This window comes from Aulonocara sp. 'chitande type north' Nkhata Bay, linkage group LG2 (genome assembly GCF_057382095.1).
Source record: "Aulonocara sp. 'chitande type north' Nkhata Bay isolate Kocher_YH1m ecotype deep benthic linkage group LG2, A_spYH_male_GT1.1, whole genome shotgun sequence".
Classification (NCBI taxonomy): Eukaryota; Metazoa; Chordata; class Actinopteri; order Cichliformes; family Cichlidae; genus Aulonocara; species Aulonocara sp. 'chitande type north' Nkhata Bay.
Genome location: NC_141345.1, coordinates 29,545,589 through 29,573,037, shown reverse-complemented (window position 1 = coordinate 29,573,037; position 27,449 = coordinate 29,545,589). Strand labels below are relative to the sequence as shown.

Here is a 27,449-nt window from a genome sequence, read left to right as displayed (position 1 = left end):
TTTGCTTGTTTTATTCAATTTTAAATCATGCTTTTTATTTGTTCTTGTTTCTAATGTCTCTGTAAAGCACTTTGAATCACCTTGTTGTTGAATTGTGCTATACAAATAAACTTGCCTTGCCTATATTTTTTTCTTTTATTTAAATTGTACAATGCCCTAACTTTTTTAGGGGAAAAACAGGTTTAAACAGGTTTGCCTGCCCAAAGAAGTTCCAGTTGCTATGTGGGTAGTAAGACTATTAAACATGGAAGCACTAAATGAAAAATTCAAGCACCTAGCCATGCAGTCTGTCTTTACAAACATTTGTGAACAAATCTGTAGCTCTAAAGAGCTCACTGGATTCCAGCATGGTTCTGTAAGAAGATACAGCCATTGCAACAAGTTAGGAGTGAAACAAAATTCGCAAAGCTAAGCATTCAACGACCTTCAGATTGTATTACTGCAAAGTGAAAGTGTTGCGGAACCACATGAACTCAGCCACAAAGTGTCAGACCACATAAAGTTATAAATCAGGGTTACTGAATGATGAGTCACCAACACTCTGCTGACTTAATAACTGTAGAGCTCCAAATCTCCTTTGGCTTTAACATCAGCACAAACATTGCTTCAATGTATCACTGTAGGTTAAATATTTAGGTGGCCTAGTACACACACACACACACACACGCACGCACACAAAGAAGTGCAGCCTTACCTGATATACACCCTACTGTTACTCATTTTATATTAAGATTCAAAAATCTAGTTGGTATTGGTATGCCGAGTAGCCTTCAATAATAGTAGCCTAATAAATCACACAGCAATAGTACATTCACGTAGTTGTATAAAAGCATGATAATAAATTACATAATCCAAAGTATTCAGAATATGTTACTTTTATTGAGTAACGTAACGGAATATGTTACAAAATACATTTTGGGACATGTAATCTGTAATGGAATACATTTTAAAAGTAACCTTCCCAACACTGAATATAGGCATGAGGATACAAAATTCAAAAAGAATGCTGGATATGCCATAAATTGGCCAAAACACTGGTGGTGGTGTGGCTTGTGCATGAGCGGAAAACAAAGATTTCATTGTACACTGGGCAAGGATTCATTTCAAAGTGACGAAACTACATGAGTGATGTCGCAAACAACCAAGCCTGTACTTGCACCTGGAATCTTTCATCCAGTTCCAAGTACTAGTGCGGTCTCAAAGTTTGTTACTTTGATACGGAACCAGCATGCGTTTACTGCTGCTAAACTTAATATATACAAACAAATTAAAAGTAATATTCAATATTATTTGATAACTATATGAAAATAATGAGCATTTACATAAGAAATTCAGCTATTACTGATGTTACAGCGTGCAAACAACATACAGAAATCCCAGCTGGCGAATTTAAACCTAGGACGTGTATCAAACATATTGCAACATGAAATTGAAAGATTTTTTAAATTGTAACCATTTATAAATGTATACCATCAGGATCAGCTGAGTGCTTGAATGCCAGTCAACCAATTATTCATTATGCAATGATGTTATACAACCAGCAGTATTGGCATGTAACGTCACGGATGATTCTAGTCGTGTATGTATAGCAGTTTTTTCAGACTGATAGAAAATGTAATTTCTATATCAACTTTTGAGAGAAAGATCACAAAGTGCTTCACAACAAAATACCAGAGCATTAAAAAAAGAAAAGAAAAAAATTTAAACACAGGAATAATCTCCTATAGATTGTCTTTTATCTCACCTGTCATGATCACGTTAGAGTTTTCTTAGTTGCTTTTTGGTTTAAGTATGCTTCCTGTCTGAGTTCTGTTCTTTTTTTCCCTTTGAATTTTCAGGTATTTCATGGTCCTGGGTTCTCTAACCCAATGTTTTTCATTTGTGGACTTTCTATATCTACTTATTATTCCTTCACGTCTTAGTTTGCTTTTTACATGTTATTCTTAAGTCTTTGTTTCATGACTTCTGTTGGATGAGTTTTATTACAACTTTTGTGGAGCAATTGGAGTTGAATTGGTTTTGCGATCTGCGATTACTTTTTAGTTTTCGATGAGCAGGAATTAAAGGCTTGCCATTTTTCTACACTTGTGTCATGTGTTCTGAATATTGGCTATACAGCTTCATGTATGAGACAATGGTGGAAGGCTGCCTCCCTGAGCCTGGTTCTGCTGGCGGCTTCCTCTTTTTAATAGGGAGTTTTTCCTTCCCACTGTTGCCAAGTGCTTGAATAAGAATTGTGTGATTGTAGGATCTTTACCTTACAATGAGAACCTATATAAATACTAGCTAAACTGAAAAAAAAAAATAAGAAGAAAACAGTTTTCATTAAATACCAATGCTAGAAGTTCTATAATCTTGTATTTGTGTATCTTTCCAATTATATCTCTTGTGGTGACTGCCTATAAAATGTCTAACATTGTGTAATTTTTACACATTTGAAAATGAGTGTGATTGTGTTACAAAACTCACTTCAGTTGCAGAGTTAATGACCTCAACATCCTCCACTCCAGAGGATGTTGAGGTCCTCTGATAATATATTAGATAATATAAAAGCATAAGAGAAATCTTGCATAATCTACCATATCAGCATGTTCAAACATCTCATGACGTGTAAGAAAGAGCAGAAATGTTAGTGTGAATTTTTATGTCATGAATAGGACACATGTGGTCACATGTGTAAGTGTGGCACAAAGAAATCAAGGCATATAAAGAATAAAAATAAAAAAAATAAAAAAAAATAAAAAAAAATCTACCATACAATGCTACAGGCCATACTGTACCTGAGCTTTTTAACATAGACTCTGGCACAGTGAAAAATTGTCCTGTAGTACGACTAGAATTCATAAGAATTTAGCGATTCTGATTCCATTATCAACTCTCATTGCCTCCACTTTGAGAGTCACCATCATCACTAAGCACCATATGGAAGACGAGTGGATGAGAAACGTTTGTGCATATTGATAGTATTTCCACTCTTGGTGTTGATACTAAAAGTAATTGCGCCCAGAAGACAGTAATTTGTTACTTTTTACATTATATCAGCATTTTTCCGTAAAATTACATGGAACGCATAGTCTCATAATTACCATTTATCAATATAAATCTACTGACTACAGCCCCACACACCAACACATATCCCAATCCTAATAAGGACACACATATGATCTTTCTCAAAGCATTTACATGTGAACACAAAGCCAACAAAACAAAGCAAAGAAACTTCACAGTAATTTCCACAGTGATTCTACTTTAGTAACATGAACAGGTAGAAACAGGTACAGCTTGACTGCTCGTCACAGATGTTACCTGCTGAAGTTCAGGGTCTGGCTGCTGGGCGGGGTCAGGATTCACTCAGCTTTAAGTCACTCTGGGTTCTTGGTTAGCTTAGTGTTAGCATGCTGTCCTAGCAGGAGCTGGCAAAGAGCCGAAGTTGTGTTGGCAGGATAATGCAGTTACTGTTAGTGTAGTTTGCACTTTCCCCACTGTGCTCTTCTCCTTTGTGCAATAAAAATTAAAAATAATGTCCATATCCACACTTTTGCCCCCCATCTTCCTCTTCAGTTCCACACGTACTGAAATCAGCTGATTGTAGCACAAGTGCAAGTCCAAAAATATTTTTAATTGTTTTCCCAAATCATAATTTGTTGGGTAAGGAAGCACTTTACTGCGAGCATCCATCTTCCATTTCATACTTCCATCTAGCAAAATGAAGTCCAGTGGCATGAATGCTACATAAGATTCATACATATGAATGGACTCATATTCATTATGTGATTCATGTATTACCTCCCACTAACTTTAGGAATTTTATTGAAGTAACACTATATTAGTATCATTCACCATTAGTAACAATCGGTTAAACAAATGCTAGTAAAATGTATTTAAAGAAATTACTCCAATGTAATTTTAAGAAATGTATATACTGCATGCAGAAAGCATGCACTGATTATAAACAACGGATGACTTTGGAAGAATCCATGAATTCTTCCAAGGCCCTGTGGCAAACATGATCATTTCACAAAATATCTGGCATAAAAACAGAAGGTGTGATAATAAATCACAATAACTTCAGCTCTGCCTTCAATACAGTTCAACCCCACAAACTGGTTAATAAACTAAGCAACTTAGGACTCAGCAGCTCACTGTGCAGCTGGATATTGGACTTCCTGAGCAACAGACCCCAGAACGTCAGAATGGGAGAGCACACCTCCACCACCCTCATTCTGAATGTGGGTGTCCCACAGGGGTGTGTCCTCAGTCCCCTCTTATACTCACTTTTCACCCATGACTGTTCACCAATCCACACCAGTAACACCATTATAAAATTTGCTGATGACACCACCGTCATAGGACTGATAGACAACAATGATGATTCAGCCTACAGAGAGGAGGTTCAGCATCTGAAGCAATGGTGTGACGACAACAACCTGCATCTAAACACAGCCAAGACCAAGGAGATGGTAATCGACTTCAGAAGAACAAAGCGATCTGAGCACTCTACCCTCTACACTGATGGGGAGGAGGTAGAAAGGGTATAAAGCTTTAAGTTCCTCGGAGTCCACATCTCGGCCGACCTTACCTGGTCCACAAACATTTCCCACCAGGTAGGGAAAGCACAACAAAGGCTGTACTTCCTCAGGAAACTACGTCAGGCCCAATTACCCCAAAGACTGCTCGTAAACATCTACTGCTCCACCATCGAGAGCCTTCTGACCCTGATTGGAGGATAACTGCACTGCCAACACTCATGGACATTACACCTTATTTGTAAATCGTATTTCTATTTATACTTCAATGCAACCAACACCCCTACCTCTTTAAACTATATTTATTATAACCTTAGCTAATATAGTTCCAACAGCACCCCCCCCAAACACACACTCTCAATGTGCAATATCACTGATCACACTGCACCTCTCAATGCACCTACTAGTTAGATGGCATGTATGTGTATGTATATAAATGTAAGCGTGTATGTGGAAATATATGTGTGTATGTATGTACGGATGCATATATGTATGTATGTGCGTGTATGTATAACTTCTACATATCTTTCTTGCGTAAATGTAAATTTTTTCTGTTATTGTGTAAATACTTACGCTATTGTGTACTTCACACACATGGAGAAATGCCAAACTGCCTTTCATTGTTCTTGTAACAGTGACAATAAAAAGCTATTCTATTCTAAAAACACATCTGCATCCCACTAAATCATTTAGTTTGTCACTCCAACTGACTGGGGGTTAGTATTAGTTCAGTTTCACTCTGACCATCAGGCTTCTCCTCCTTGTCTGTTTCGATGATGCCATTGCTCATTAATGTTAATTTTTGTGATCGTTTGTTGGCCTTCACTTTGAATACGTCCCACCTCTCAGAAATCAATCCTCTGTTGAAGAGCAGTGATGACAGGTAGGAGAACAACAAAGTAACAAAGATAGCGGATAACATGCAGATAGTCTTGACCGGAGAGCGCTGGACATAAATGCCATGTTCAAGAGTGCAACCTGGGAAGTGAAGGACAACAGGTAACCCTATGGATGGTTCACCACTGAGCAATCTCAGCAACACTCCAACTAGCAAGCCCATGATAGAGCCATAACCATTGGAGATGTTAAAAAAGAGGACGCAGACTAGTTGAGGGAACATGATGGTGTAGGTTATGTCTGAGCCCAGGATCCAAAAAACCATGATGCTGTTGTTTAGGAAGGTGAGCGATGTGCCAGCCACGCCCACCAGGACCACAGTGACACGGATCACCCACTGGAGCTCCCTGTCTGATGCCTGCAAAAAAACCCCAAAATAAAATAAAATCTGGAAACTGAACCAGAAAAGACATAACCACAACTCGAATCTTCTTCTTTCAGGTCTCTTACTGTGGTCCTTAGGATGCTCTTATATATGTTGGATGAGAAGATGGAGGCGGCAGATAATAGTGCAGAGTCTGTTGAGGACATCACAGCAGCAGCTACAGCTCCAATACCAATGATGGAGATGTAGTTTGGAGTGAGGTACTGCAGAGCAATTGGCAGAACCTGACCAGCGTCTCCTCGCTTGAAGGGGGATGGGGAGCCATATAAGGTCATGTTCCAATCTGGCATAAAAACATAAAAAGTACAAATAAATGAAAATATATTTTAACAATTTTATTAAATATATTTCTCTGTTGTTGTACCTGTTGATGCTGCGACTGCTCCAATCAACACAGATGGGATTCCAAGTACAAAAATAAGTGGAGCTGCAATAAAGCAGGTGATCCTGGCTGTATTTGATGAGGAGGCTGACAGAGTCCTCTGGTGGAAGTCCTGATATCCAAGGTTACCTAAAGCCTTAAACAAATGACAGTGTGACAGTTAGCCGTTCATTTTGTTAGTTAGTCATTTATTAGGGTAATGTTGTTTTAGTTTATAATCTCTCAACTTTAGTTGTATCTCTAATTATGTGTATTTTATTAGCACTCAGCAAATGACAAACTGTTTATTTCATCTTGAGTTAACTTGTGTGCTTTAGGTTTATAATGTTCACATGGAGTACACATTATAGGTTGAAACATTTGCTCATTTGTTTCTCGTCAGACTAATTGTTTATGTCTATTTGGAGTTTCAGTGCTTGTTCGGAGGTCCCTTGAATGTAAATGAACATTTCTAGTATTAATTATAGTTTTAGTATTAATAATCATTAAATTCAATGAAAACTATGTCCTTTACCCCCCCCCCCCCCCCCCTCATTACATCATTAGGCTTACATCATGCAAACAATTTCATACCCATGAAGGCCTAATGCTGAATGACTGAATATTGTTGAATGTAACTTGATCGAGTTCACTTGTTAACCACAATTTCTCCACTCATGTTTTCTAAGATGAATATCGTGGTCCACATTGATATCCTTAGTTTTTTCTGGTTTTAAAGGGAGACCCTGTTCTTTATTTTGTTTATGAACCTCATTGATCCATCTCTGACCTGGATCCATTTATAGGCGAGTCACTGCTTGGTTTGAGTTTTGATAACTTTGTAAATTACTTAAATAATCACTTTAAAGCAGATTGAACAGCAACCGTGTGTGTGCTAATAAAGAATGCTGCAAAGCATGTTAATGTCATTCACATAGTTTATTTTGGATGATTGTTTGTACTTAGTGACCTTTATTTTAAAAACATTTAGATATTTTAATACCCATCAAGAGACTAGTGCTAGAAATCTGTCTTGGTCTCTGCAACTGCTAATGTTTTTCTGTGTTTGTTGCTTTTACAAATTCAGTCCTAAATAAAAATAAATGCAGGCCTTACCAATAATAAGAAATTATCAATCCATCTCCATAGCCTTTCTTTATCTACAGAACCAATCCAGGGGGCTTGGTAGGTAAAGTTGAAAGCAGTCTTAGTAATGTCCATAGAGTGGGGGTTCATTAAGGTGAAGGGGACACAGAGCCACTGCAGAACAGAAGAAGATCCAATGACATAAAGACTAAGTTACAATGTTCACAATCACATTAGATTTGCCTATATTAAAACCCTGTTCCCAAAAAGTTTGGGATGCAAAATGTAAAAACACTGTAAAATTGTAATACAAATACAATGCAATATATTGGAAACCATTCCAATCCTGTATTATAAGCAGTAAGTTGAAACTGTTGTGGTTAGGAGTCTCTTCTGCGAACTGTTTATGGCCCAGACGGGCATTGTTAACGCTGTGTATTTTTTGACATTGGGATAAATCAAAGCTGCTGAGGAAAAGGTGCATAATCACAGCACACATGCTCCAGAAGGTAAAGAACCATTTATCATAAAGATTAACCTTTCAACCTCAGATTAAAATCTACTGTTTTTCAAAAAATATAGGCTGATTTAGAATTTAATGGCTACAACACGCTTAAAAAAAAAAAAAAAAAAGGGTGGGACGAGGGCAACTACAGTTAAGGGAGAAATGTATAATTAGGGAAACGGCTCAAATAATTGCCAGTTTCATCATCTTTAGTACATAATGTGCATGAAGATTCAGACAATCTGGAGAATCTAGAGGAGCCAGAAAACAAACGATTAAAGACCTTCAGGCCCTCAAGTCTGAAAACTGTGTCCAGTGAGCACCATCAGTCACAGATCAAAACTCAAAGACAAAACTGATGTTTAATATAATTTAAGGGGATAGAAAGAAAACCTCTCCTGTGGTGCATAAATAAAAGTTTGATATATTTTTTTTTCAAAGCCACAGATCTTGTATTTCTCATGGCCAAGGAGCAGAGGGAACATCCAACTTGCTATAAACACAATCTGATGAGTTTGGAGACATTAATGCATATATTACTTTTTTTTTTTTTAAAGTGAAGTGCCATCAAATTAAAAAAAACAAAAAAACCATAAAAACAACAACAACAACTAAGTTTTCATGTATTTTCAAATCCATACAGGCTTTATTAAAGTATTTACATTAATTGTGCTCTTTTATTTATATTAAACACAGTTTCCCTATATTTTATTAAGGAGGGATGTGGTTTCCCATGCAAGTGAACTCACCATACTGAAGAAAATGAGTGTTAGCTGTATTATGTCTGTGTAGGCTACAGAGTAGAGACCTCCCATTAATGTGTATATGATGGCTACAGCAGCAGAGATCCAAATGGAAACAGCGTAGGATAAATCCAGGACCACGCTTATTGTTGCTCCTATAAAAGTAACAGTAAATGATACAGAATCACATGCATCAGAATTACCTTCATTCAGTTTAGGAAAATGAGTTCAGTCACTTTAGGATGACACCAACAGCATGTGTCAGTATGACTTACAGTAATACTATCATACCAGTTTGTTGTATAGGTGTTTTGCATGCAGTTAAAACTATTATAGCAGCCAAACTTAAAACACTTGTCTCTATCCTGGAAATTATTCAGTTGCAGGTCTTATTACTAGAGAAGGAAAACAAAAGTTATGTGGGTATCACTCACCTAAGCCGATAAGAGTTCCTGTCACCCAGATTAGATCAGAAATTAACAGAGCCACGGACAGAGCTCCACTTATTGACTTTCCATACTTGATCTGGAATGGGTCCATCATTGTCACATATTTTCTTTCTCTCATTGGTTTGGCAAAGAAAAGTCCACCTTAACGACAGGTAGAACACATTTCTTCACATCCACTACTGAAAATCAGTGGACTTCCTCTTTAAGATTCATTCATAGTCTTATGCGAATCACATTTTACGCTAATTTGCACAGATGTGTCCCCACTTCCTTAGAAGACATGCTTGGCCTGTATTTTTCAAAGCCTAATTTAGAAAAGGTAGGTTTTTAGATTTTTCCTTATGATTTTGCACAGCTTCCTCTAGAGGCATAAAAAGTGTTTGTGAAAATTTGTGGCGTTCCTATGTAAAACACATTTAAAGTAATCATATAGAAATCATATTTTTCCACACAGATATACGCCTTTGTCTTATAAAACACATCATTCCTGATTTAGACATTAAAAGTAATATCTAGAAATAAAAACCTTGCTTTGAAAAAGGTCGTTTTTGTAGATGTTACTTAATAGTTCAGATGAATATGATATTTGTAGGCGTAACCAAGTATGTGACAAGGAAATCATAATGATTAAAGTCTGTAGTGTAGTACCTTACGCACACATGAGCCGCTTTCGTCAGAAAATGGGAAATCATGTGCAAATGCAGAAATTATACAGGTAATGGTGTTATTATTAAAACTCTTACCAACAATAAAAGACAGGGCTGCTGTTAATGGCATGACTGCCCAGGCCAGCCCCATAGTTGGTGTGTACACTGCTTCTGTCAGACCAACGATAAAGCCCCCGCCAACAAAAGTAGCTGCAGAGAGCACAGCACAAACACACACAGAGGAATTACACCGTGACCTTCAGGCTCAGGTAAAGAGGCTTCTAAATTAATATTGCCTACTGATAAGCAGTTAATTGATGGTGTGAACACTTTTGCACATGAGATGAAGTTTTAAAAACATCTGTTTTCTCTTTTAACTGTGTCTTAGTGTAACTCAAAATGTAGGAATTCAATTGCACAAAAAAAAAAATTGACTTAAGCAAGGAATATTAATTTAAAAAAAACAAAAACAAAAAAAAAACCCGACTTAAGCTTAATGGTTCCACTTCACTGTAATATGTAATAAATTAGGCACAACAACACATTTTTTAAAATAACCGTATTAAGAAAGGTTTGTTGTCTTTTACATACGAACAGGCTAGTCCCTTTATCTTAATAGCTGCACATGTTTTTGTTGAAAGAATGTCAAACGGGGGACTCCCTGTTAAAGAGAGACAGGTTGTTGTTCACCAGCTACTTTACTAACTATTTACTTTGGTGGAGTTAGAAGAGAATTTAACTTGTTCTATTACAAAAGCTGCACTGTGATGAGCTCATGCAACAACATACTCATTTTGTGCTTCACAATGTTCTTACACAGTTTCACTCAATGAAAGTGGCTACAATAACAGCCAAATATCTACAAACATGCACTCTCACCGGTCATTGTGAAGACTCCTACTACCATACTGATCCCTCTGTTTCCCAGCAAAGTGACCTCTGTCCGGGCTGCTTGGCTGCTTTTCTGCACCCGTTTGGACTTCATCGAGGCCCACAGACCAGTGCCCAGCACCATCAGGTAGAAGACCACCATTACCACCAGCCCTGGGATGTTCAGAGCCATTGTGTGCTACCTTGATGACTGGCAAAACGTGGATCCACTGATGAAAATAAATAAATAAATAAATAAATAATACAAATAAGACTAATAAGTTGTTTTTCAAATGCAAAATGTTTAGTTCAATCCTAACATTTCCTACAAACTGTGCTTCCAACTATGAACTATCAGTTGTAATGTGATACGGGTGGGGCAGTCAAGGGCAGGGTGCTACCGTTTGATTAGATTTTAGTAAATGTTTGACAGTTTCTCACAACTCCCGGAATAGCTCTTGATTGGGGTTGGAATTTTCCTTCACAATGTAAGGTTTGTTTTTAAGACTTTTGCCTCTTGGTTGAATTACTCAGCTATAGTTTAGTTTTATATTGGCATGTCTCCAAAACTGTGTGCAGAAAACCAAGGCTGGAAATGGAAAAAAGAAACTGTAATTATACTTACAACCCTATAAACTGATATCTGTAGATGAATAAGCTGTCAGGACAGTCACAACCAATGTAGCAGAATTCTAAATACTAGACCATATGTTAGTTACATTTATTTTTACTGTTTACTAGTTATTAAGTTAGTGAAAGCGGTTAAAAATGTATTCAGTCAGTACAGAATCATCTTCTATCCTAAAATATCATCAAGAAAGCAGAATTAATTCAAATCAAGAAATAGGATCAGTTAGAGAGACAGAGGAGTCTGCATATAAGAAAAGATTAAAGCGCCTTTCTGAAGATCAGAAATCTCTATTTTTGCACTAGGATGTCAAAAACCTGTGGCTACTTGGTTAAAGACGGAGTGTGATTGAGATCAGGGGGTTCCATTAAATCTTCTTATATTTTCACTAGTTTTTCAATGATTGATACTCGAAACGATTGGAAAGTTAAGGACATTTATTCGTTTATTTGTGATTTTGGAGTGCTATTTAGGTGACAGTTTATGGCAGGTAAAAGAAAACCTTCATCAGAACTTGTTAGAGTGAATTGTTAAATCATTCATGTCATTTTATGCTTGCCAACTCTGATGAAAGGAATTCCACTGTCCTTCCCCCCCCAGATTCTCGAGGTTGTGGGTGGGGGGGCTGTAATGTTTTATTGCAGATACATCCTATCTGGAAGATCTGCTTCTTGTGATGTTGCTCCTGCTTTTATGACCCTTTGGTCAGCAGGAGGTATATCTCTCTCTCACACACACACACACTGTATCTATAACACACAGTGACAGAGCTTCCTTTATCAGACACTGTGAATACCATTTCTTAGTAGTAAGGTAACGCCTAGATTCATACAAGACTTGTATGGACTTGCTGGCAAGCCCAAGCTGGTCATATTGCTCTGGGAACCTATATGACTTTTTAATAAGTGATAAAACATCTCCCTCATTCTCCTTAATGTTAGATGATTCACGACAGAGGACAGCTAGCCGTAGCATCCTGGTGTAGCTCCTGTTTTTTCTGTTTTTTAAAATGGGCTCTTTCTTGGCATTGTGGAGTAATTGCCAAATGCAATTGTCTATTAGTTATCAATCTGAGTAGACAGAGGAATAACAAAGTGCATCAAGTAGAGCAATTTATTCAAGCAAGTCCCACATAACCGACTTTTTGTTTCCTCATTCTCTCACTCACTCTCACACACACACACACACACACACACACACACACACACACACACACACACACACACCATGTGGGCGTTGCTTTGCTGTGATGTGTTTTGTGTGAACTGTCTCTCAATAAAAGGCAGCGAGAGGAGGCCGTCATCGGGGTCATTTCCATGGTGGACACACACGAGGCCTCCCTTGCGCAAATAATCGATTGATCGACTGTCTTGTTTTCTTCATGATGAATAAGTCTCTAGAATTAGCGGGGCTTGTGGAAACACAGACCCAATAGAACTGTTCACATCTTCTAATTATTTGTCTTGTGAACTTGAAAACGGTGTCACATAGTTTATTATTCAGATTCAGTCCAACTTTATCAATCCCAAAAAAAGGGAAATTTGTTTGCAGCTTACCCACACAACATACTCCCACAGTCAAACTCACACAACCACCACAAACACTGTTGCATGTCAAGGCCACCTTACAGCCCTTAGCTCTCTTACTGAGAGTTTCCTATGTGAGGATAGGAAACCGGTTTCCTATGTGAGGATTTTTCTATACGTTCTAGAAAGCTCCGGAGAAATATCCACTGGCTTGGCTCTGCTGCTAGACCTTACTGATAGGAGGAGCTCCCAGCTAAAAATGATTTTGACGGTTGTTGCTACATGTTAGACACTTTGACACATTAGCCATAGCCTGCCTGTAGCAATTTGGGTGCATTTTTTCTTTCAACTCTGTTAACCTTAAAAGATTCACTCACCTATCACATTAGAGCCTGCTCACAGTAACAGCTAGAACAAAAATAACACAATTTGCATTTATTAATAAAAGGAGTCATTAAGAGGTACATCTTTGAACAAAGTTCACAGCTCTAAAATCTTGTTTTATTTCAGAGGAAGTTTTAACAGTGTAAAGTCTGCCTGTTTGATTTCCCTCTCTTTATCACACCATCATAGAGGCAACAAAAAAAGAAAACAGAGTGAACACCGCATAATTTACAAAAAGCCTTGGCAACTGAAAAACACCTAACTGATCTAGAGTACTGGTTAGGTGGGAAGTAGTTATTTCATAAGGATATATCTAATTATTCTCCAACATTGCGTTCAAGGAAAAGCACTGGGAACAGTAAACATGTAAAGCATTACCTTCACCTTGTTACAAAAACTTGTTACAAACTGTCATGAAAGCTATTAAAAATAATTTTATAAAATCCATATAAAGGCATTTTGGCATAATATAGATGTGATAATGCAGCAGTAAAACCTGATCTGAGTGACCTTTCTGTGTAGATTAAAAAGTGATACAGTGACAATTATTTGTAAACTTTTACACTTTTACTTTGTTTTAAATCTTAGTCACCAGTAAGTGCCAAACTAAAACACACGCTTGCTTTATCAGACCAGCTTAGTTGATTTACAGTCAACAGCTGCAGCAAATATAGACAGAAGCTTTTGCTAACTGTGATAGGTTTAAGCAATGAAAATCAAAGTCAAACACTAATTACCTGCTTAGCTGGTGGCAGTGTGGGTATTCTGGTACCTTTCTGAATCCTTTCCAGGACTGCGTTCCTATCGTCTCTGCCTGACTGTTTTGTTTTCTGTTTGTCTCATAACCAGTCTAAGCCTTCTTGTGGCACGGGGGCTGAGCCTATTGTAGATAAGACACAAAAAAAATCTACGGCTGGACAGGTTTTCTCATTCCTCACAGACCTCAAAGGAACCAGCAATTTACGATCATTTCCAGGCAGAAAAAAGTGCCTGTTTAGGAATAGAGGAAATAATTAGATTTAATAAATGAGACAGATAAAGGTTTTACTGAATTTCAACTTTTAGCTAATGGATTTGTGGCTGAAGGAGTATTTAGAGTCTTGACTTCTGCAAAAGTTGCGATGCAATCTAAAATATAGACATTGTTACAGTGCAATCAAAATCCTGTGCTTTAGCAAAAAACATAAAAGAGCAGCACTCATTCTTCAGAATGTCACATGATTTCAAAATCATGTAATTCGCTCAGAATTTTTAATTCATCAGTGAAGAAGTCTATTTAATAAGAGTATAAATATGATTACTTTACATACTGTATCTATGATAACCCGTTTGTGGACACGGTAACCCTTGTTATATCTACAGATTACAGACTCCCTATTCACTTAATGTTTATGTATAAATATTATAAATATGTAAAAATATTGTTTTGAAATAAGAACAGTTATGACCTTGTTCCCGCTTTTTCACGAACTGCTTGTCTAGGCTACATGTGTGACTGACGTCAACTGGCACTATAAACTAAAGATAAAATACACATAAACAAAAAGTTCTCTTGTCAGCATATTTGGTGTCAGAATTTATTTAGACCCATGATGTACAATAAATCTTCCAAACTTACAACTTTTTAGCTGACCCTAATATTTTATACTCTTTCAAAAGCCAGTTTGAGGGTCAGAGTTGGAGTTAAGTCTATGTCAGGGGCATTTATTGGGCAGGGTTCAACATAAAAACTTGCCTGATGGCTCAAAGCCTGAGTGGTAAAGTACACTGGGTATGTTGATTTGGCTGTGATGATATTTTTGTTATCAGATTATTCACTTGTGATGCCAACATGCTGAAATAAACCGTCACTATTTTTTTTTTTAAGTCAGCATTACTGTGATAAAATATTTTAATTTCACATACTAATGAATTACAGTAGTCCAGCCTAGAAGTAATAAATTCATTAACTAGTTTTGAGACAGGATGTTTCTAATTTTAGAAATAATTAAACACATTTTTTAAATTATACAAAATAAAGGAGATACCCTGGTCAAAAAAATGACTCCAAGATTCCGCTCTCCATTTACATGAACAAATTAGAGTCTAATAGATAAATATGATTCAACCCACTGCAGCACAGTACATTTATTATTTTACTATTCTTACAGCATGCTATAATCTGTTATAAAATGTTGTGATCAACAGTATTGAACATTGCACTGAGCAAGCTAACGTTTAATTAATTTTTGGCTCAACAGAGCTCTGACTCTTTGTCAGCCTGGATAAAGTACTGAAAAGAAACCTGGGGTTGTTCTTGTTTTCTTCAACCAGGACTTTTTGCAAGGGCAGCAAACTCTTTTTCCAGGCTAAATGAAGCTCTAACTTAATGAGATGCCATTTCCTCTCAAGCTTACGTTTTATCTGCTTTAAGGCGCAGGTTTGCCAGGCACAGTTATACCAGGGAGTCAAGCAAAGATTTCAGGCTTTTTTCAGGGGAGCCACTGTATCCAGGTTCGTAAACAGTGCTCTGCATTGTGCTGGCACATGACATCGAAGGAGATAACCGTGGAATTGCATCCTTGAACTCAGTTACAGCGCTTTCAGGAAGACAACTTGAGCCTTACTCAGGGTGTAAACAGACCTCAGACCAAATAAAACCGGTCAGACCCTAAACTGCCATTGGCACACCTAATAACCTTTGAAAAAACTTGGCTTCTTTCATTGAGAAAGCGCTATATCTGAACCAGATGCACCTAGGCCGTGTGGTGGCAGATTTATTTTCTCATCTATTAATCACATATTTAATCATATCACATTAGTTATAGTAATATCACTTTACTATAGTAAGAGCACTCCTGTCACTAGTTTACATGCATGTGGAACGTTAACACAGTGAGGCCATTGTAATGGGAGACATTAAACAGATAGTGGGACTCCTGCGTATCAGGGATGTAAATCCTTAGGTGACGGCCAAGCAGAAAACAAGGTCATAATTCTCTCTGAGGGAGAAGGTATAGCTCCCCCGTGAGAGGGGCCAACGTGTGAGTTTGTGGAATGTTCTTTGTCTGCGTCTCTGTATATAAGATGTAAGGACGGTGGCCACAATTCAGAGATGGTCCTAGTGTTTCACTGGGATGCTCTCTCCACATTGCAATGTGTTTATCAAACCCACTTCAAATCAAGCTCGCTGGGTGTGTTGGAGGTTATTGTTCAATTTTCCACAACAATTTGGCGTTGTCGGGCAGGATTCCTCCGGTGAGTTTTGCTGAATCACGGGCACGCGGTGACTGGCCATCCTGAGGTAAAATTGCCTCAGTCCCACCGTTGTTTTAAACCTCACAACATGTCGTCAAACACCATGCAGCTAAAACAGTAACTGGGAGCAGGTTTACGGATTCTGCATACAAACGTGAACACAGAGCGCGGACCCGACGCGTCAGAGTCAGATTTTGATGTGTCGTCAGGTCCGCGCTGTGTTTGCCTCTTTTTTCCCGCTGGCTTCTGCAGCTTTCATAACTCTCTGTTTACATCTCTAATTAAGTCTCACATGTGTCAGCTTTAATAGATACGAAATGATGGATATATACTGTTAAATGATCAGAATTGTAATATTTCTGACTGAGGCAAAACTTTCCAGATTCCAATCAAATTGAATCGGATCCTGTATCGAATCAAAAGGATTCTACAAATCAGTGACGATGCAGCCCTACTCAGCTTCCTAAGCATTTTCCCTTTCCAGTTCACAATCAATCCCACCCCTAGGTCAAAAATATGTATAGGACAATTGGCCTAATCTAATATTTTGTATGAACCTGTCCAGCTGTCCAGTGATTAAACGACAAGTAGATGGAGGCAGGACTCCACAGCAGGGGCATACTCCATAATGTGCTGTGCATTATCATATGTATATTATATATATTGCTCACTTATTGTATTTACCAACATCAAGGAGTTATGAGCAAAGAAAGGCCACACCATAGTGCATGTTTAAATAGGGAAAGTTTATTGATCAAAATGTATTACGCAAATACGCATTACATTTTTTTTCAGCCCCCCAATCGAGAAAACAAAACCAATTACATGTTCAAAGCAACGGAACGGTGGCCCAATATCAGAGAGAACTCCACTCTTGAGTGAGCAGTGATAATTGAGCAGTCCGTTTTATTTTGCAGATTCAAGCTGCTCTTCAAAATTTTCACCACCAGATGTCACCGGAGAGGACTGTGTTGAAAAGCTTCGAGTAATGAACCGTTTTTCAATACAAGCTTCATTTGGCCATCACTACTAAATAGAATTTTCGACACATCTCCTCCTCTATTAAAGCTCGTTTTCAGCAACCGAACACCAAGAAACATCAAGAAAACCTCACTGCGCCGATAGAATACCGTGAATTTTATATAAGTTTGAATAACTTACCGTTTGTGTAAAATACTCCAAGCAGCACGGCAGGCATCCACCACGGTGTAACCAGCAGAAGCACATGGAAAATCGGCCCGGCAGAGCAAACTATTAATTGATCCACGGGTTTACCTGGGCAGAAGCCCAGGGGCCTACCAAGTTAAATAACTCTCTTCAGAGTTCATTTGCTTGGACTTGAATAACACTGTTTAATAACTCCAACACTGAACACTATTTGAATCAGAATGTGTTAAAATGACACTTTGAGAGTGGAAATCAACTCTAACATCTTTAACCCTGAAATTTTAACACTCCAGTTTTTGCTGTGTGATTTTATGATGCAAGAGTTATTTTGAGAATTGTAATGTTGGCTTGCCCTTTGGCATAGAAGCTTTTGAAAATAAATGATGTAGACAACCCTGTCTCACAGTAAATATAAATGCTTGTTCTGTTGACAAATTTGAACTTTGGTTGTAGTAAAAAAACAAAAAAACAAAACTAAAACCAAACCCCCCCCAAACCAAACAAACGTCGAGAGACACACAATTTCAACACATGGCACATTTTCTAAACTTATTAGTATTTTATGCATCAGATTTTTGCTCATGTTTCATATTCTTTCGTCTATAAGTCACCTTAAGTACAAATGACTCCTCTTACCCGAATATGGTTGTGTAGCGGAACCGAAGTGCGGAGAAGTTTGTTGTAAAATGCGCATTTCGTGTTTTTCACCAGGTGGAGGCAATAACGGTTTCCAGAATCTGTGCGCAGGCGCAGTGGCACATCACACAACCGCAATAAGCAAATATGGCGGCGGCCGTCGACAGTGTTGTTAAAGTGTAAGTTTACCTTTATTTATTGTGAGAGTTAAACTAGCAGCCGCACAGAGGCGCTTTTTTAGTTAATTATTCATCGTTTCAAAGGCAGGGCGCAGAAAAATTGCACATTGCATCTTCAGTATTGAATACGATAATTGTCCCAAGAGGATAACGTTATCCTCCGTGCTACTGTTAGCTTGTTAGCTTTGGGGAAACATAAGGGAATCAACCCTGCTATGGAGCTGCATTTCAGCCTCAGTTTAAGCCTAATTCAGCAAGTCTTAATTGTACTTAAAGTGGTTTTACGTGTAAAAGCTTTAAACTGTTTGTAGCCAGTCGCACGCAGATGAAAGAGGGTTAATTTTCCTTTAACCTGTCAGGTTGGCGGGCGCTTTGTTGTGACGAGAGTCGCTAACAATCAACCTTTTGTTCTGACACCCTCCACCGTTACTGATAATGCTGAGTGCTCAAATGAAACTAGGCTTGGTTTGGTGTCGCCCGTAAGTAAATAATTAAATACATTGACCCCAGACAGAGAATATCATCGTTTTACTGTTGTGATTCAACATAATTAATAGTGGATTTATGAGGAGAGCAGTAACCCTTAATTATTCATTTTAGATACATCGACATTGACTACTGTTAAAATAGTTAAATTGGGATGTAATTGCAAAGCAGTAGAAGAGACGTTTGTGGTGAAATATGCGAGCAAAGTCGCAGTAGGTTGTTCGGTAGTGCTGTTTGCAGTAATTTCACAGCTCCTTTGTTGTGCAGCTCAAGCAAGGCCGGTTTGTGTGATAGCACAGTCATGTATCAGCTGCATGTCATTCAAAAAAGACTGTTTTAAAGTGAAAATAAGCTTTTATGTGTCTTAATTCACTTTATCTCGACTCTTTACAGAGCATAGTCATGCTGTTAAACCCAGCTAAAATTTGCTTGGCAGATAAATAACAAAAATAGCAGCTGAAAAAAAGGTTTAGTACTAGAGAAGCACTGATTGCAATTTTCTTGGCTGATTTTTCCCTTAACTGCGACCTGCCAATACCATTTCCTTTTTTTTCTAAGAACTCAGGATATATTAATCAAACTGAACCTTTTTTTCAATGCAAATTATTTTCATAATAAAGAGATGATTAAACTTGAAAATGTCCCCCAGGTTGAAGTTAATTAGAGGATTTTCTCTCACTTAAATTACTGAAAATAAAATGCTCTGCTGTGTGTTGTTTGCAGTATGTTAATAACGTAACCAGATAACTCTTATATCTTTTTCACTTGCTTGCATAATTTTTCACATAACTGCATTGATCTTTTGCTCATACTGAGGCTGCTAGCTTGTGCCTGGCTCTGAGCTCTGGATAGTTTTAGCTAGAGATACACCCATTGACTGTGCAGGGATATCTGAGCTAAAGCAAGCCAAGGAGGGAAACCACGAAAGCATTTGTGACAACAAATGTAATGAGACAGTTAAACATAGACATTTTAAGGACTGCTGGTGCTGCTGATACATTTTTACTTATCTCTTCAGTGTTGATTATTAATAGTCTGTTCTGATTTGTGTTATTTGACCTGTTAGTGTCCAACTTCCACTTTTCAGGCTTGGAGAGCAGTATTACAGAGATGCCATGGAGCAGTGTCATAATTATAATGCTCGTCTGTGTGCCGAGCGCAGCATCCTTATGCCTTTCCTGGACTCTCAGACTGGTGTAGCCCAGTCAAACTGTTACATCTGGATGGAGAAGAGACACCGAAGTGCAGGTATCGAAGTAGTGTTGGATGATTTCTTTAAGTATTTGTAGGTTCTCAGTCATCTAGGTCATAGTAATCCAAGGAGCTTGGAAAGCAAAGCGACTGGACGACCTTACGTTTCTTGAAGACATTTCACCTCTTATCCGAGAAGCTTCTGAAGAACCAAAGAACTGAAGAAGCTTCTTGGATTAGAGGTTGATGAAGTCCAGTCACTTTTCTTTCCAAGCTCCTTAGATGATCTCTGTAACTGATATACAGGGTGTAGCATGTCATCTCACTAAAATATACTTCAGCTTTTGGTGTTTCTCTGTCACATCAGGCGTAGCTCCAGGGCAGCTCTACACCTACCCAGCCCGTCGCTGGAGAAAGAAACGGCGTTCTCATCCCCCTGAGGATCCCCGTCTGGCCTTTCCCCCAATCAAACCAGGTACCACCTCTGATGAAACAACTTTTCCATTTAAATAAACATTCCATAAGTTTAATTATTTTCTTTTTTTTTTCTTTCTTCTATACACTGGTTTATCTGTTACACTTGTAGTGGTTGTATGCATTTTTGTTCTGCTTTGTTTGTGTAGCAGACTTGGAGCTGGGTCTGAAGCGCGATGCCGTGGGAGCAGTGGATGGCAGCAGTTTGGAGGCCCTGCTGAAAGGAGAGCCCCTTGACAGGAGGAGCGGTGTGGCAGATGTTCGAGGCCCTGAGGATGATCCGGCTACCGTGGAGCCTCCTGTGACATCAACGACCACCACATCCTCTGGGCGCATCCGTAAGGTCAGACCCAAAGCTGACTCGATGCTGATGCTTTTTGTCAAAAATGGCACAAATGATTTTTTTTTTTTTTTTAACAAGCAGAAGCAATTAGACTGTTATTTTTATGGTAGAGAGTGCTGGACCATGATGACTACCTGGATGATCTGGATGACGAAGACTTTGAGGATGAGACCCCCAAGAGGCGAGGGAAGAGCAAGTCCAAGGTTAGTGTTCTGCTTCTTCACTGATGGATTGCCAACTGTGAGTCTAAACTGATATGTTTAAAATATTAACTTGGCCGACATTTGATGTTACATCTTTCTGACAGGAAATAAAGAAATCTTTACAATAACAAAAAGAAAAACGTGACCAGATGAGCTGCTGATAATTCAAGTCATCCTTTGTCTTATTTGCAGTCAGCGTAATGTGTTTTCAATGTTGTCATTTTTAATAATACAGTTAATTTGATTAATCAGCTCATCATTTGTCTTACATAATTAAAACAGTGATAGTTGATAGATAACTGAATTAAAACAACTTACAACAACAGTGCTTACAGTTACTACTTAAGTTGCAATGCTTATAGTTCTCAATCTAACGTTTTTCTTAAACGCACTTCTTTTCCATGGATATTGTTTGATCTCTTCAGAGATACAATATGAAACATCACTGGCTTCTTTAGTCTGATTGACTGACACTGTTCTGTCATTCAGACACAGATACGGTTGGCCATTGTGCTTTTGATACATGAAGCTGACACTCTTATCGAAAGGCATATTTATCTGAAAGGGGCTTTTCTTGTTCAGCTGGTTCTCCTGTGTCAGAGTTTATTTTTGTAATTTTGATTTCTCCAGTGAACCAATTTCACAAAATGTTCAATTCATTTTCATTTCCCAAAACATTTTGATCTGTACCAATTGTCAGAAATGCACTTACTTCTCATTGTTTTTCAAAACCGTTAAAGGTGATGTATGCAAAGTAAGTTGTGTTGTTTAAGTTGGTCTGTTTGTTGGTCTCAACTGTGCAATTTGTTGTTCAGGGCCGCAGTGACAAGAATGGCAAGAAGAAAACGGAGGCCGCAGCTGCAGCGCTGGAGGAAAGGGATAAACCTTACGCCTGCGACAGTGAGTATTAGCTTTCTGTGTAACGTGTTTGTGTGCGCCATGCATGTCAGCAAGAGAGGCTTTTGCTTTTCCCCTCTTAAAAGACAAAGATGAGCCTTGTGCCATGCATGGAGTCATCTGAAAGATCCCACCTGGAACTAAAGTTTGACGACGCAGAAGTTGAAAAAGTTGCTCGCCTGGATGCGTTGTCTTTTTTTTCTTTTCTCTCTCTTATCCCTGAGATGCTGCTTCGTGTGCTCTGTAACTTCCTGTTGGCCCCAGCTCACTGTGCAAATGCTCTCCTTCGCTGTATGAGTCTGCTACTAGCGTGTCCGTCAACAATTAATCATATGAAATGAAGTTAGTTTTTTTTAATGTTTTTTCTTTTACTTGGTTTTGAGGTGGTGAAAGGTGCACGCCCACCTTGTTTCCAACTTGGGCCTTTTTGGACGGTAGTTAAAATTCGCTGCCACAACTATAACACTTTTGTATGAACGTGTGTGTGTGTGTCAGTTTGTGGGAAGCGCTACAAGAACCGTCCTGGCCTGAGCTACCACTATACACACTCTCACCTGGCAGAGGAGGAGGGCGAGGACCGCGAGGAGATCGAGGCACCACCCACTCCTCGCCAGCCTGAGGAGCAGAAGAGTGAGTCACTCTCTAGTGCTGAGAGAGAGAGAGATGGAGAGAAAGAGGGGAGGGAGGTTTGGTTGCATGCTGTGTAGCATGTGTGTGTTTGTTCAAGGGAAGTCTCTCTCTCATTCTTTTTTTTTTTAATTTTTCTTGCTCTTTTCATTTTTTGATTTTCATTATTTCAGATCCCAAATTTGGAGGCATTCCTGATTGAAACATGCTTGCACAGTTGGGACTTTTGGCTCCCCCCCCCCCCCCCCCCTTTTTTTTTTTTTTTTTTTTTTTAAAGCATATCATCCATATTTATTTTTTCCTTTGTCTGCTGTTTTTAAACCCCCAAACATATCCATGGTCTTGCTTTTAAAAAAAAAAAAAAAAAATTCCTTTGTGCACACGAAATCGTGTTATCATATACATAAAAAGAAGTGCGTTTTGTGAGTTGTCACTCATACTTAAGTTTCAATCATAATTCAATGCATCATCATTATGAATGTTATTTTTGGAAGGCCTGCTACAAACAGGTTTGTACTTGGAAAATGTGGAACTTTCATTTTTAAGCTATATATGCTGATCTGCTTACCTGGGAGAAGAGCGCAGTGTTCTCTTTCCTTCATACGTTCAGATTCTTATAGTTTCTTCACTTATTTCCTGCACAGCTACTAAGAAGGGTCCCAATGGGCTGGCACTGCCCAACGATTACTGTGACTTCTGTCTGGGAGATTCCACCCTAAACCAGAAGACCGGCCAATCAGAAGAGTTGGTATCCTGTTCAGACTGCGGTCGCTCAGGTATGAACGCATTGTGTCCCTTTAGGCTTGGTTATCACACATATAGTTAAAAGCAGATATTTATCTGCTGTTTGGTGTAATTGGTCTTTCTTGAGACAACCATTTAAACCTTAAAATGTTCTGTATCATGATGCCTGCAGGTCTTTCCACACTACTTCCTCACAGTTTTCATTGTTGTTCACCTGTTTTGTGTGTGTGTTTTTGGGGTTTTTTGTCTCCTTTGCGTAGGCCACCCAACGTGCCTGCAGTTCACACCAGTGATGATGGCTGCGGTGAAGACCTATCGCTGGCAGTGCATCGAGTGCAAATGCTGCAATGTTTGTGGCACCTCCGAGAATGATGTGAGCTTTTTAAAAAAAAATTTTTTATTTTATTTATTTTATTTTATTTATTTATTTTTATTTTTTTATTTTTTTAATGTTCCCCAAAACCTTAATCTGTAGTGGTTACAAGTTTAAAAAAACTGCCTGTGACCCCTTTCTTCTCTTTTTGACCATATCCACATAAGACTATTTTTTTTGAAATTCTTTATTTTCAAGAAGTGGAGTACAACATAGTGTGTCAATAACAGGATGTCCAAATATAAACCACTTTTATCTTTTTACGTTTTGAGAACAAAGAACAAGTGGGGAGCAAAGGAAAAACATCCGTCACAGGGTTTAAAGGGGGATAAGGCACTCACAGGCACTCTAAGTTTCTAAACAGGAGAAATTTCAACAAAGTCTGGGTGCAGAGGCTTAATAAAACTGACCCACTTGCTCCATAATTTGACAAAAATGCTCTTTTTTTTTTTTTTTTTTTTTTAAGACTTATTGAAAACATAATAGCTTCCATTACATAAATCTCATTCACAATGTCTTTCTACTCTGATATAGTGGGAGGCACGGGAAGGAGCCAGCATCTCTTGACTGCCTTTTTGGCTGCTTTTACCAGAATTGTAAAAAGATATTTATTTACTATGCACTGCAAGATTTACTAAGAATATGGTAGAAAATTGTAAAGGTATATTATTTGACTTAAACTTTCTATTTTTAAAAATCGTTTTGTTTTAATGAGCAAACATCCACTCTGTGCGTCACAGCTGTGGGACAGACACAGTGCAACATCACTTCTCAGTTTCAGCTTGTTGACTTGCAGTCCCCCCCGACTCTGTTTTTAGTGTGTTTAATGAGTTTGAGAGGGACAACAAAGGCATATTAGTTGTTATAGTGGCTCATGTAGGTGTGATTAACTTTATTTTCTTTATTGATGAACTGCTGTCTTGACACCAGCATAACATACTGGGCCAAATAAACAGTATCTTTGGATATCAGATTTTAAAAAATTGGATAAGATAAGATACCTTTATTAGTCCTATGAGTGGGGAATTTCATAGTTCAATTAAAGAGAAAATCATATAAAAATGATATCGGATATTCTTCTTGTGAATGCGATAACTCAACAAGGTGATGTACGAGCTTCGAACTGATACCTTAGGGCTGGCTATTAAAAATCTCGGATCAGTTGAAATCCTGGTGAGGTCAAGTTTCCTGAAAATCTTGTTAATGTGAAAGCAAGAACAATGTAATGCAGGATTTTAAAATTGATACCATAGGTTTATCTACTAGGAAGGGGTACCCTAACCCTCTGAGTGGTAGCACTGGTGGTCACCAGTATTTTTTAAGTCTGTTAATTAATTAATTAATTAATTAATTAATTAATTTTTAGCTTATTTTGACAAACAGAAATTGAGACTGTTTCTGAGAGTAACTGTCCTTTTGCTCCTCCTTACTTCAATTCAGTTTTCATACAGTGTCTCTTCCTTACAATGTAAGGTAAAGACCATCAGTACTATAGGAAATACCCCAACAATCAGACAGCCCCCTATGAGCAAGCACTTTGGTGATAGTAGGTAGGAGAAACTTCCTTTTAATAGAAAGAAATCTCCTGCGGAACCAGGCTCAGAAGGGGCAGCCATCGCCTATTTGGGTGTGAGGGGAGGAACATGGGATAAAAGACACACGGTGGAAGAGCCAGAGATGAATAATAATAACTAATTATTAAATGCCGAGGGTTAGGGGAGTGAAAAGCGTGAGCGGTGAGCATTTCATCAGTAAATTGAAATTTTGTGTATTTGTAGGACCAGCTGCTGTTCTGTGATGACTGTGATCGAGGCTACCACATGTACTGTCTAACTCCACCCATGACTGAACCACCAGAGGGTAAGCAGACACTTTACAGCAGAGGGTAGCAAACTCAGAGGAAGTTGTTAGATACAACTGAGAGAGCTGTAAAAATGTGACTAATACAACAGCTAGTGGCCTTCTGGTATCTGCCAAGTTACTCCGAGATTCCATCACTTCGAGCCTTGTCTCACTTTGCTTCTGTTTTCCAGGGAGCTGGAGCTGCCACCTGTGCCTGGCTCTGCTGAAGGACAAAGCCTCCATATACCAGCAAAACCAGAGCTCCGCCCCTGAGTGACAACACAGTGGTGGACTCCACCCCCTTCAGGCACCAGGATCCCACCCCGAATTGAAACGTCAGACCTCCTCTCAGTCCGGAGCTCGAGGCTCGGTCCTGATGTAGCTGAGCCGGATTGCAGATCAGCTTTAGAAGTCTTTCATATCTTCAGCGGCCAAAGGGGGAGGGGGGAACAGAGCCAAAACAGACCTCAGATCAGCAACCACGGGGATCAAACCGTCACTACCAACCTGCCTGCAGAGTCCCCGAGGGCTGCCGTCAAACAGCATGGACACACACTTTCTCCTGGACTGTTACACACCAGATACCAGAGACACAGCGCATACAGTAACCATAGTAGCTGCTGTCTCCATGGGAGCTCCTAGGAGAAAACGGATTAGCACCACAGCTAACAACCTGCACCCCTCACACTCAAAGACACAGTGTGCAGTGTCGACCCACCACAGTTCTTCTTCTGCTGAATGATCTGTTTTTATTCCCCGAAAGGAGCAAAAGGAAAATGTCACAACATACAGTAAACGGTTGAGTATTCTTCTTGTTCTTCTTCTTCTTATTGTTATTATTATCATTATTGTTATTGTTCTGGTTACTAGTTGGCTTTTGTAGTGGCATGTGTGCTTTTGTCTGATCCATCGGAGTATTTATCCTTTGAGGAAGTTTCCAGAGAGGGACCCGGTCAGTGCCAAGGTCCGCCATCACACGACAGCAGCTCATCACTCGCTCATTTGAGTCTGCACAAAAGTTTTTGTATTTGCTACCTTTCACCTCCACTCCATTACTTCAACCAAACACTACATAAAGACCATATGCTGTAGGCTGAGCTCATCAAACAAAAGCCCTTTTTCCCCTTTTTTTTCATCTTTCTCCATCAGACAGAAAACCTGATTTTGCCGGGACGTCAGAAACATGAAACTAATTAGGATAAAGTAGCATCCTGTTCTCACAGCTGTTATTTTGCTTGCTTTGTAAACTTCATCTAGCAGTGACATCATCCTTTCACACTCCATTTCTGTTGATTCAGTGGCACACACTCATTCACAAACTGTAGCTGCTTTCATCATTTGTCACACTGAGGCAGATTTGCATGCAAATTGCACCCGTATGAACGCACACACACTCTCATGTCACACTCTTTATTTTTTTTGTTGTTGTTGACATTGTATTGTTTGTATTTTATTTTATTTTTTCATTTTGTATTATCTGATATTCCATTGGTATTGGGAGTTTTCTAGTAGAATTTTGTAAACTCTACAGCATAGCAAACACTTCAATATCTAGCTCCTAATGCATTCTCTGTACTGTATTTGCCTTTTTCTATTTTTTTTATGACTGTGACATGTTTGGATTTATTTGATTATTCTGATATGTCAAACCTCCATTATGAGTATTTGTATAATGATGTACTTTGTTGTACTATTTTTATTTTTACATTTCTTTGGTATTGAAGCCAATTTAGCCTGAATGAAAAATATCACCTTTAATAATGTGTTCATTGTTATTTCATTTTTGTCTTTTCCTGAATTATTCCTTCCTTAATTATGATTATGGACGACTATTCAACTGCTTGTTAACAAAATGATCTGCTTACTTAACCAAATGGCAGCAACTCACTGAATTTAGACAGGTCAGTGCCACTTGGAAAAGACAATTCCAGTGATTGTGAATGTGGCACCAAATGTACTGGGATTTTCCCACACAACCATCTCTTGGGTTTCCAAAGAATAATCTTAAAAAGCACTGCAAAAAGACCAGGCTGAGCATATTCT

At 38.5% G+C, this 27,449-nt stretch overlaps 2 protein-coding genes across 9 annotated transcripts; one reads left to right on the top strand and one right to left on the bottom strand.

Annotated features, from left to right (window-relative positions):
* Positions 1 to 843: 843 nt before the first annotated feature.
* Positions 844 to 18,143, bottom strand: LOC147338139 (high-affinity choline transporter 1-like). 4 transcript variants are annotated; one of them, XM_086258331.1, is made up of 11 exons: positions 18,048 to 18,137; positions 13,745 to 13,887; positions 13,001 to 13,031; positions 10,479 to 10,699; positions 9,696 to 9,809; positions 8,938 to 9,093; positions 8,510 to 8,658; positions 7,286 to 7,429; positions 6,173 to 6,326; positions 5,874 to 6,091; positions 844 to 5,781 (listed from the first exon to the last, which is right to left on the bottom strand). In XM_086258331.1, the coding sequence occupies exons 4-11, from the start codon at positions 10,660 to 10,662 to the stop codon at positions 5,224 to 5,226; spliced, it is 1,677 nt and encodes a 558-aa protein (XP_086114457.1). In that variant the 5' UTR covers positions 10,663 to 10,699; positions 13,001 to 13,031; positions 13,745 to 13,887; positions 18,048 to 18,137; the 3' UTR covers positions 844 to 5,223. The 4 variants fall into 4 exon arrangements, with proteins under 4 accessions (XP_086114457.1, XP_086114483.1, XP_086114466.1 ...); XM_086258357.1 differs by lacking the exon at positions 8,938 to 9,093 and having other exon boundaries at positions 18,048 to 18,140; XM_086258340.1 differs by lacking the exon at positions 13,001 to 13,031 and having other exon boundaries at positions 18,048 to 18,138.
* Positions 18,108 to 27,171, top strand: LOC147338138 (zinc finger protein ubi-d4-like). Of its 5 annotated transcripts, none has more exons than XM_086258385.1 (11): positions 18,108 to 18,226; positions 19,800 to 19,960; positions 20,271 to 20,378; positions 20,527 to 20,720; positions 20,831 to 20,923; positions 21,739 to 21,823; positions 22,316 to 22,450; positions 23,092 to 23,223; positions 23,452 to 23,564; positions 25,343 to 25,424; positions 25,598 to 27,171. In XM_086258385.1, exons 1-11 carry the CDS (start codon positions 18,195 to 18,197, stop codon positions 25,681 to 25,683), a joined length of 1,221 nt encoding a protein of 406 aa, XP_086114511.1. In that variant the 5' UTR covers positions 18,108 to 18,194; the 3' UTR covers positions 25,684 to 27,171. The 5 variants fall into 5 exon arrangements, with proteins under 5 accessions (XP_086114511.1, XP_086114518.1, XP_086114502.1 ...); XM_086258392.1 differs by having other exon boundaries at positions 18,123 to 18,226; positions 20,530 to 20,720; XM_086258376.1 differs by lacking the exon at positions 18,108 to 18,226 and adding an exon at positions 18,249 to 18,705 and having other exon boundaries at positions 20,530 to 20,720.
* Positions 27,172 to 27,449: the final 278 nt, after the last annotated feature.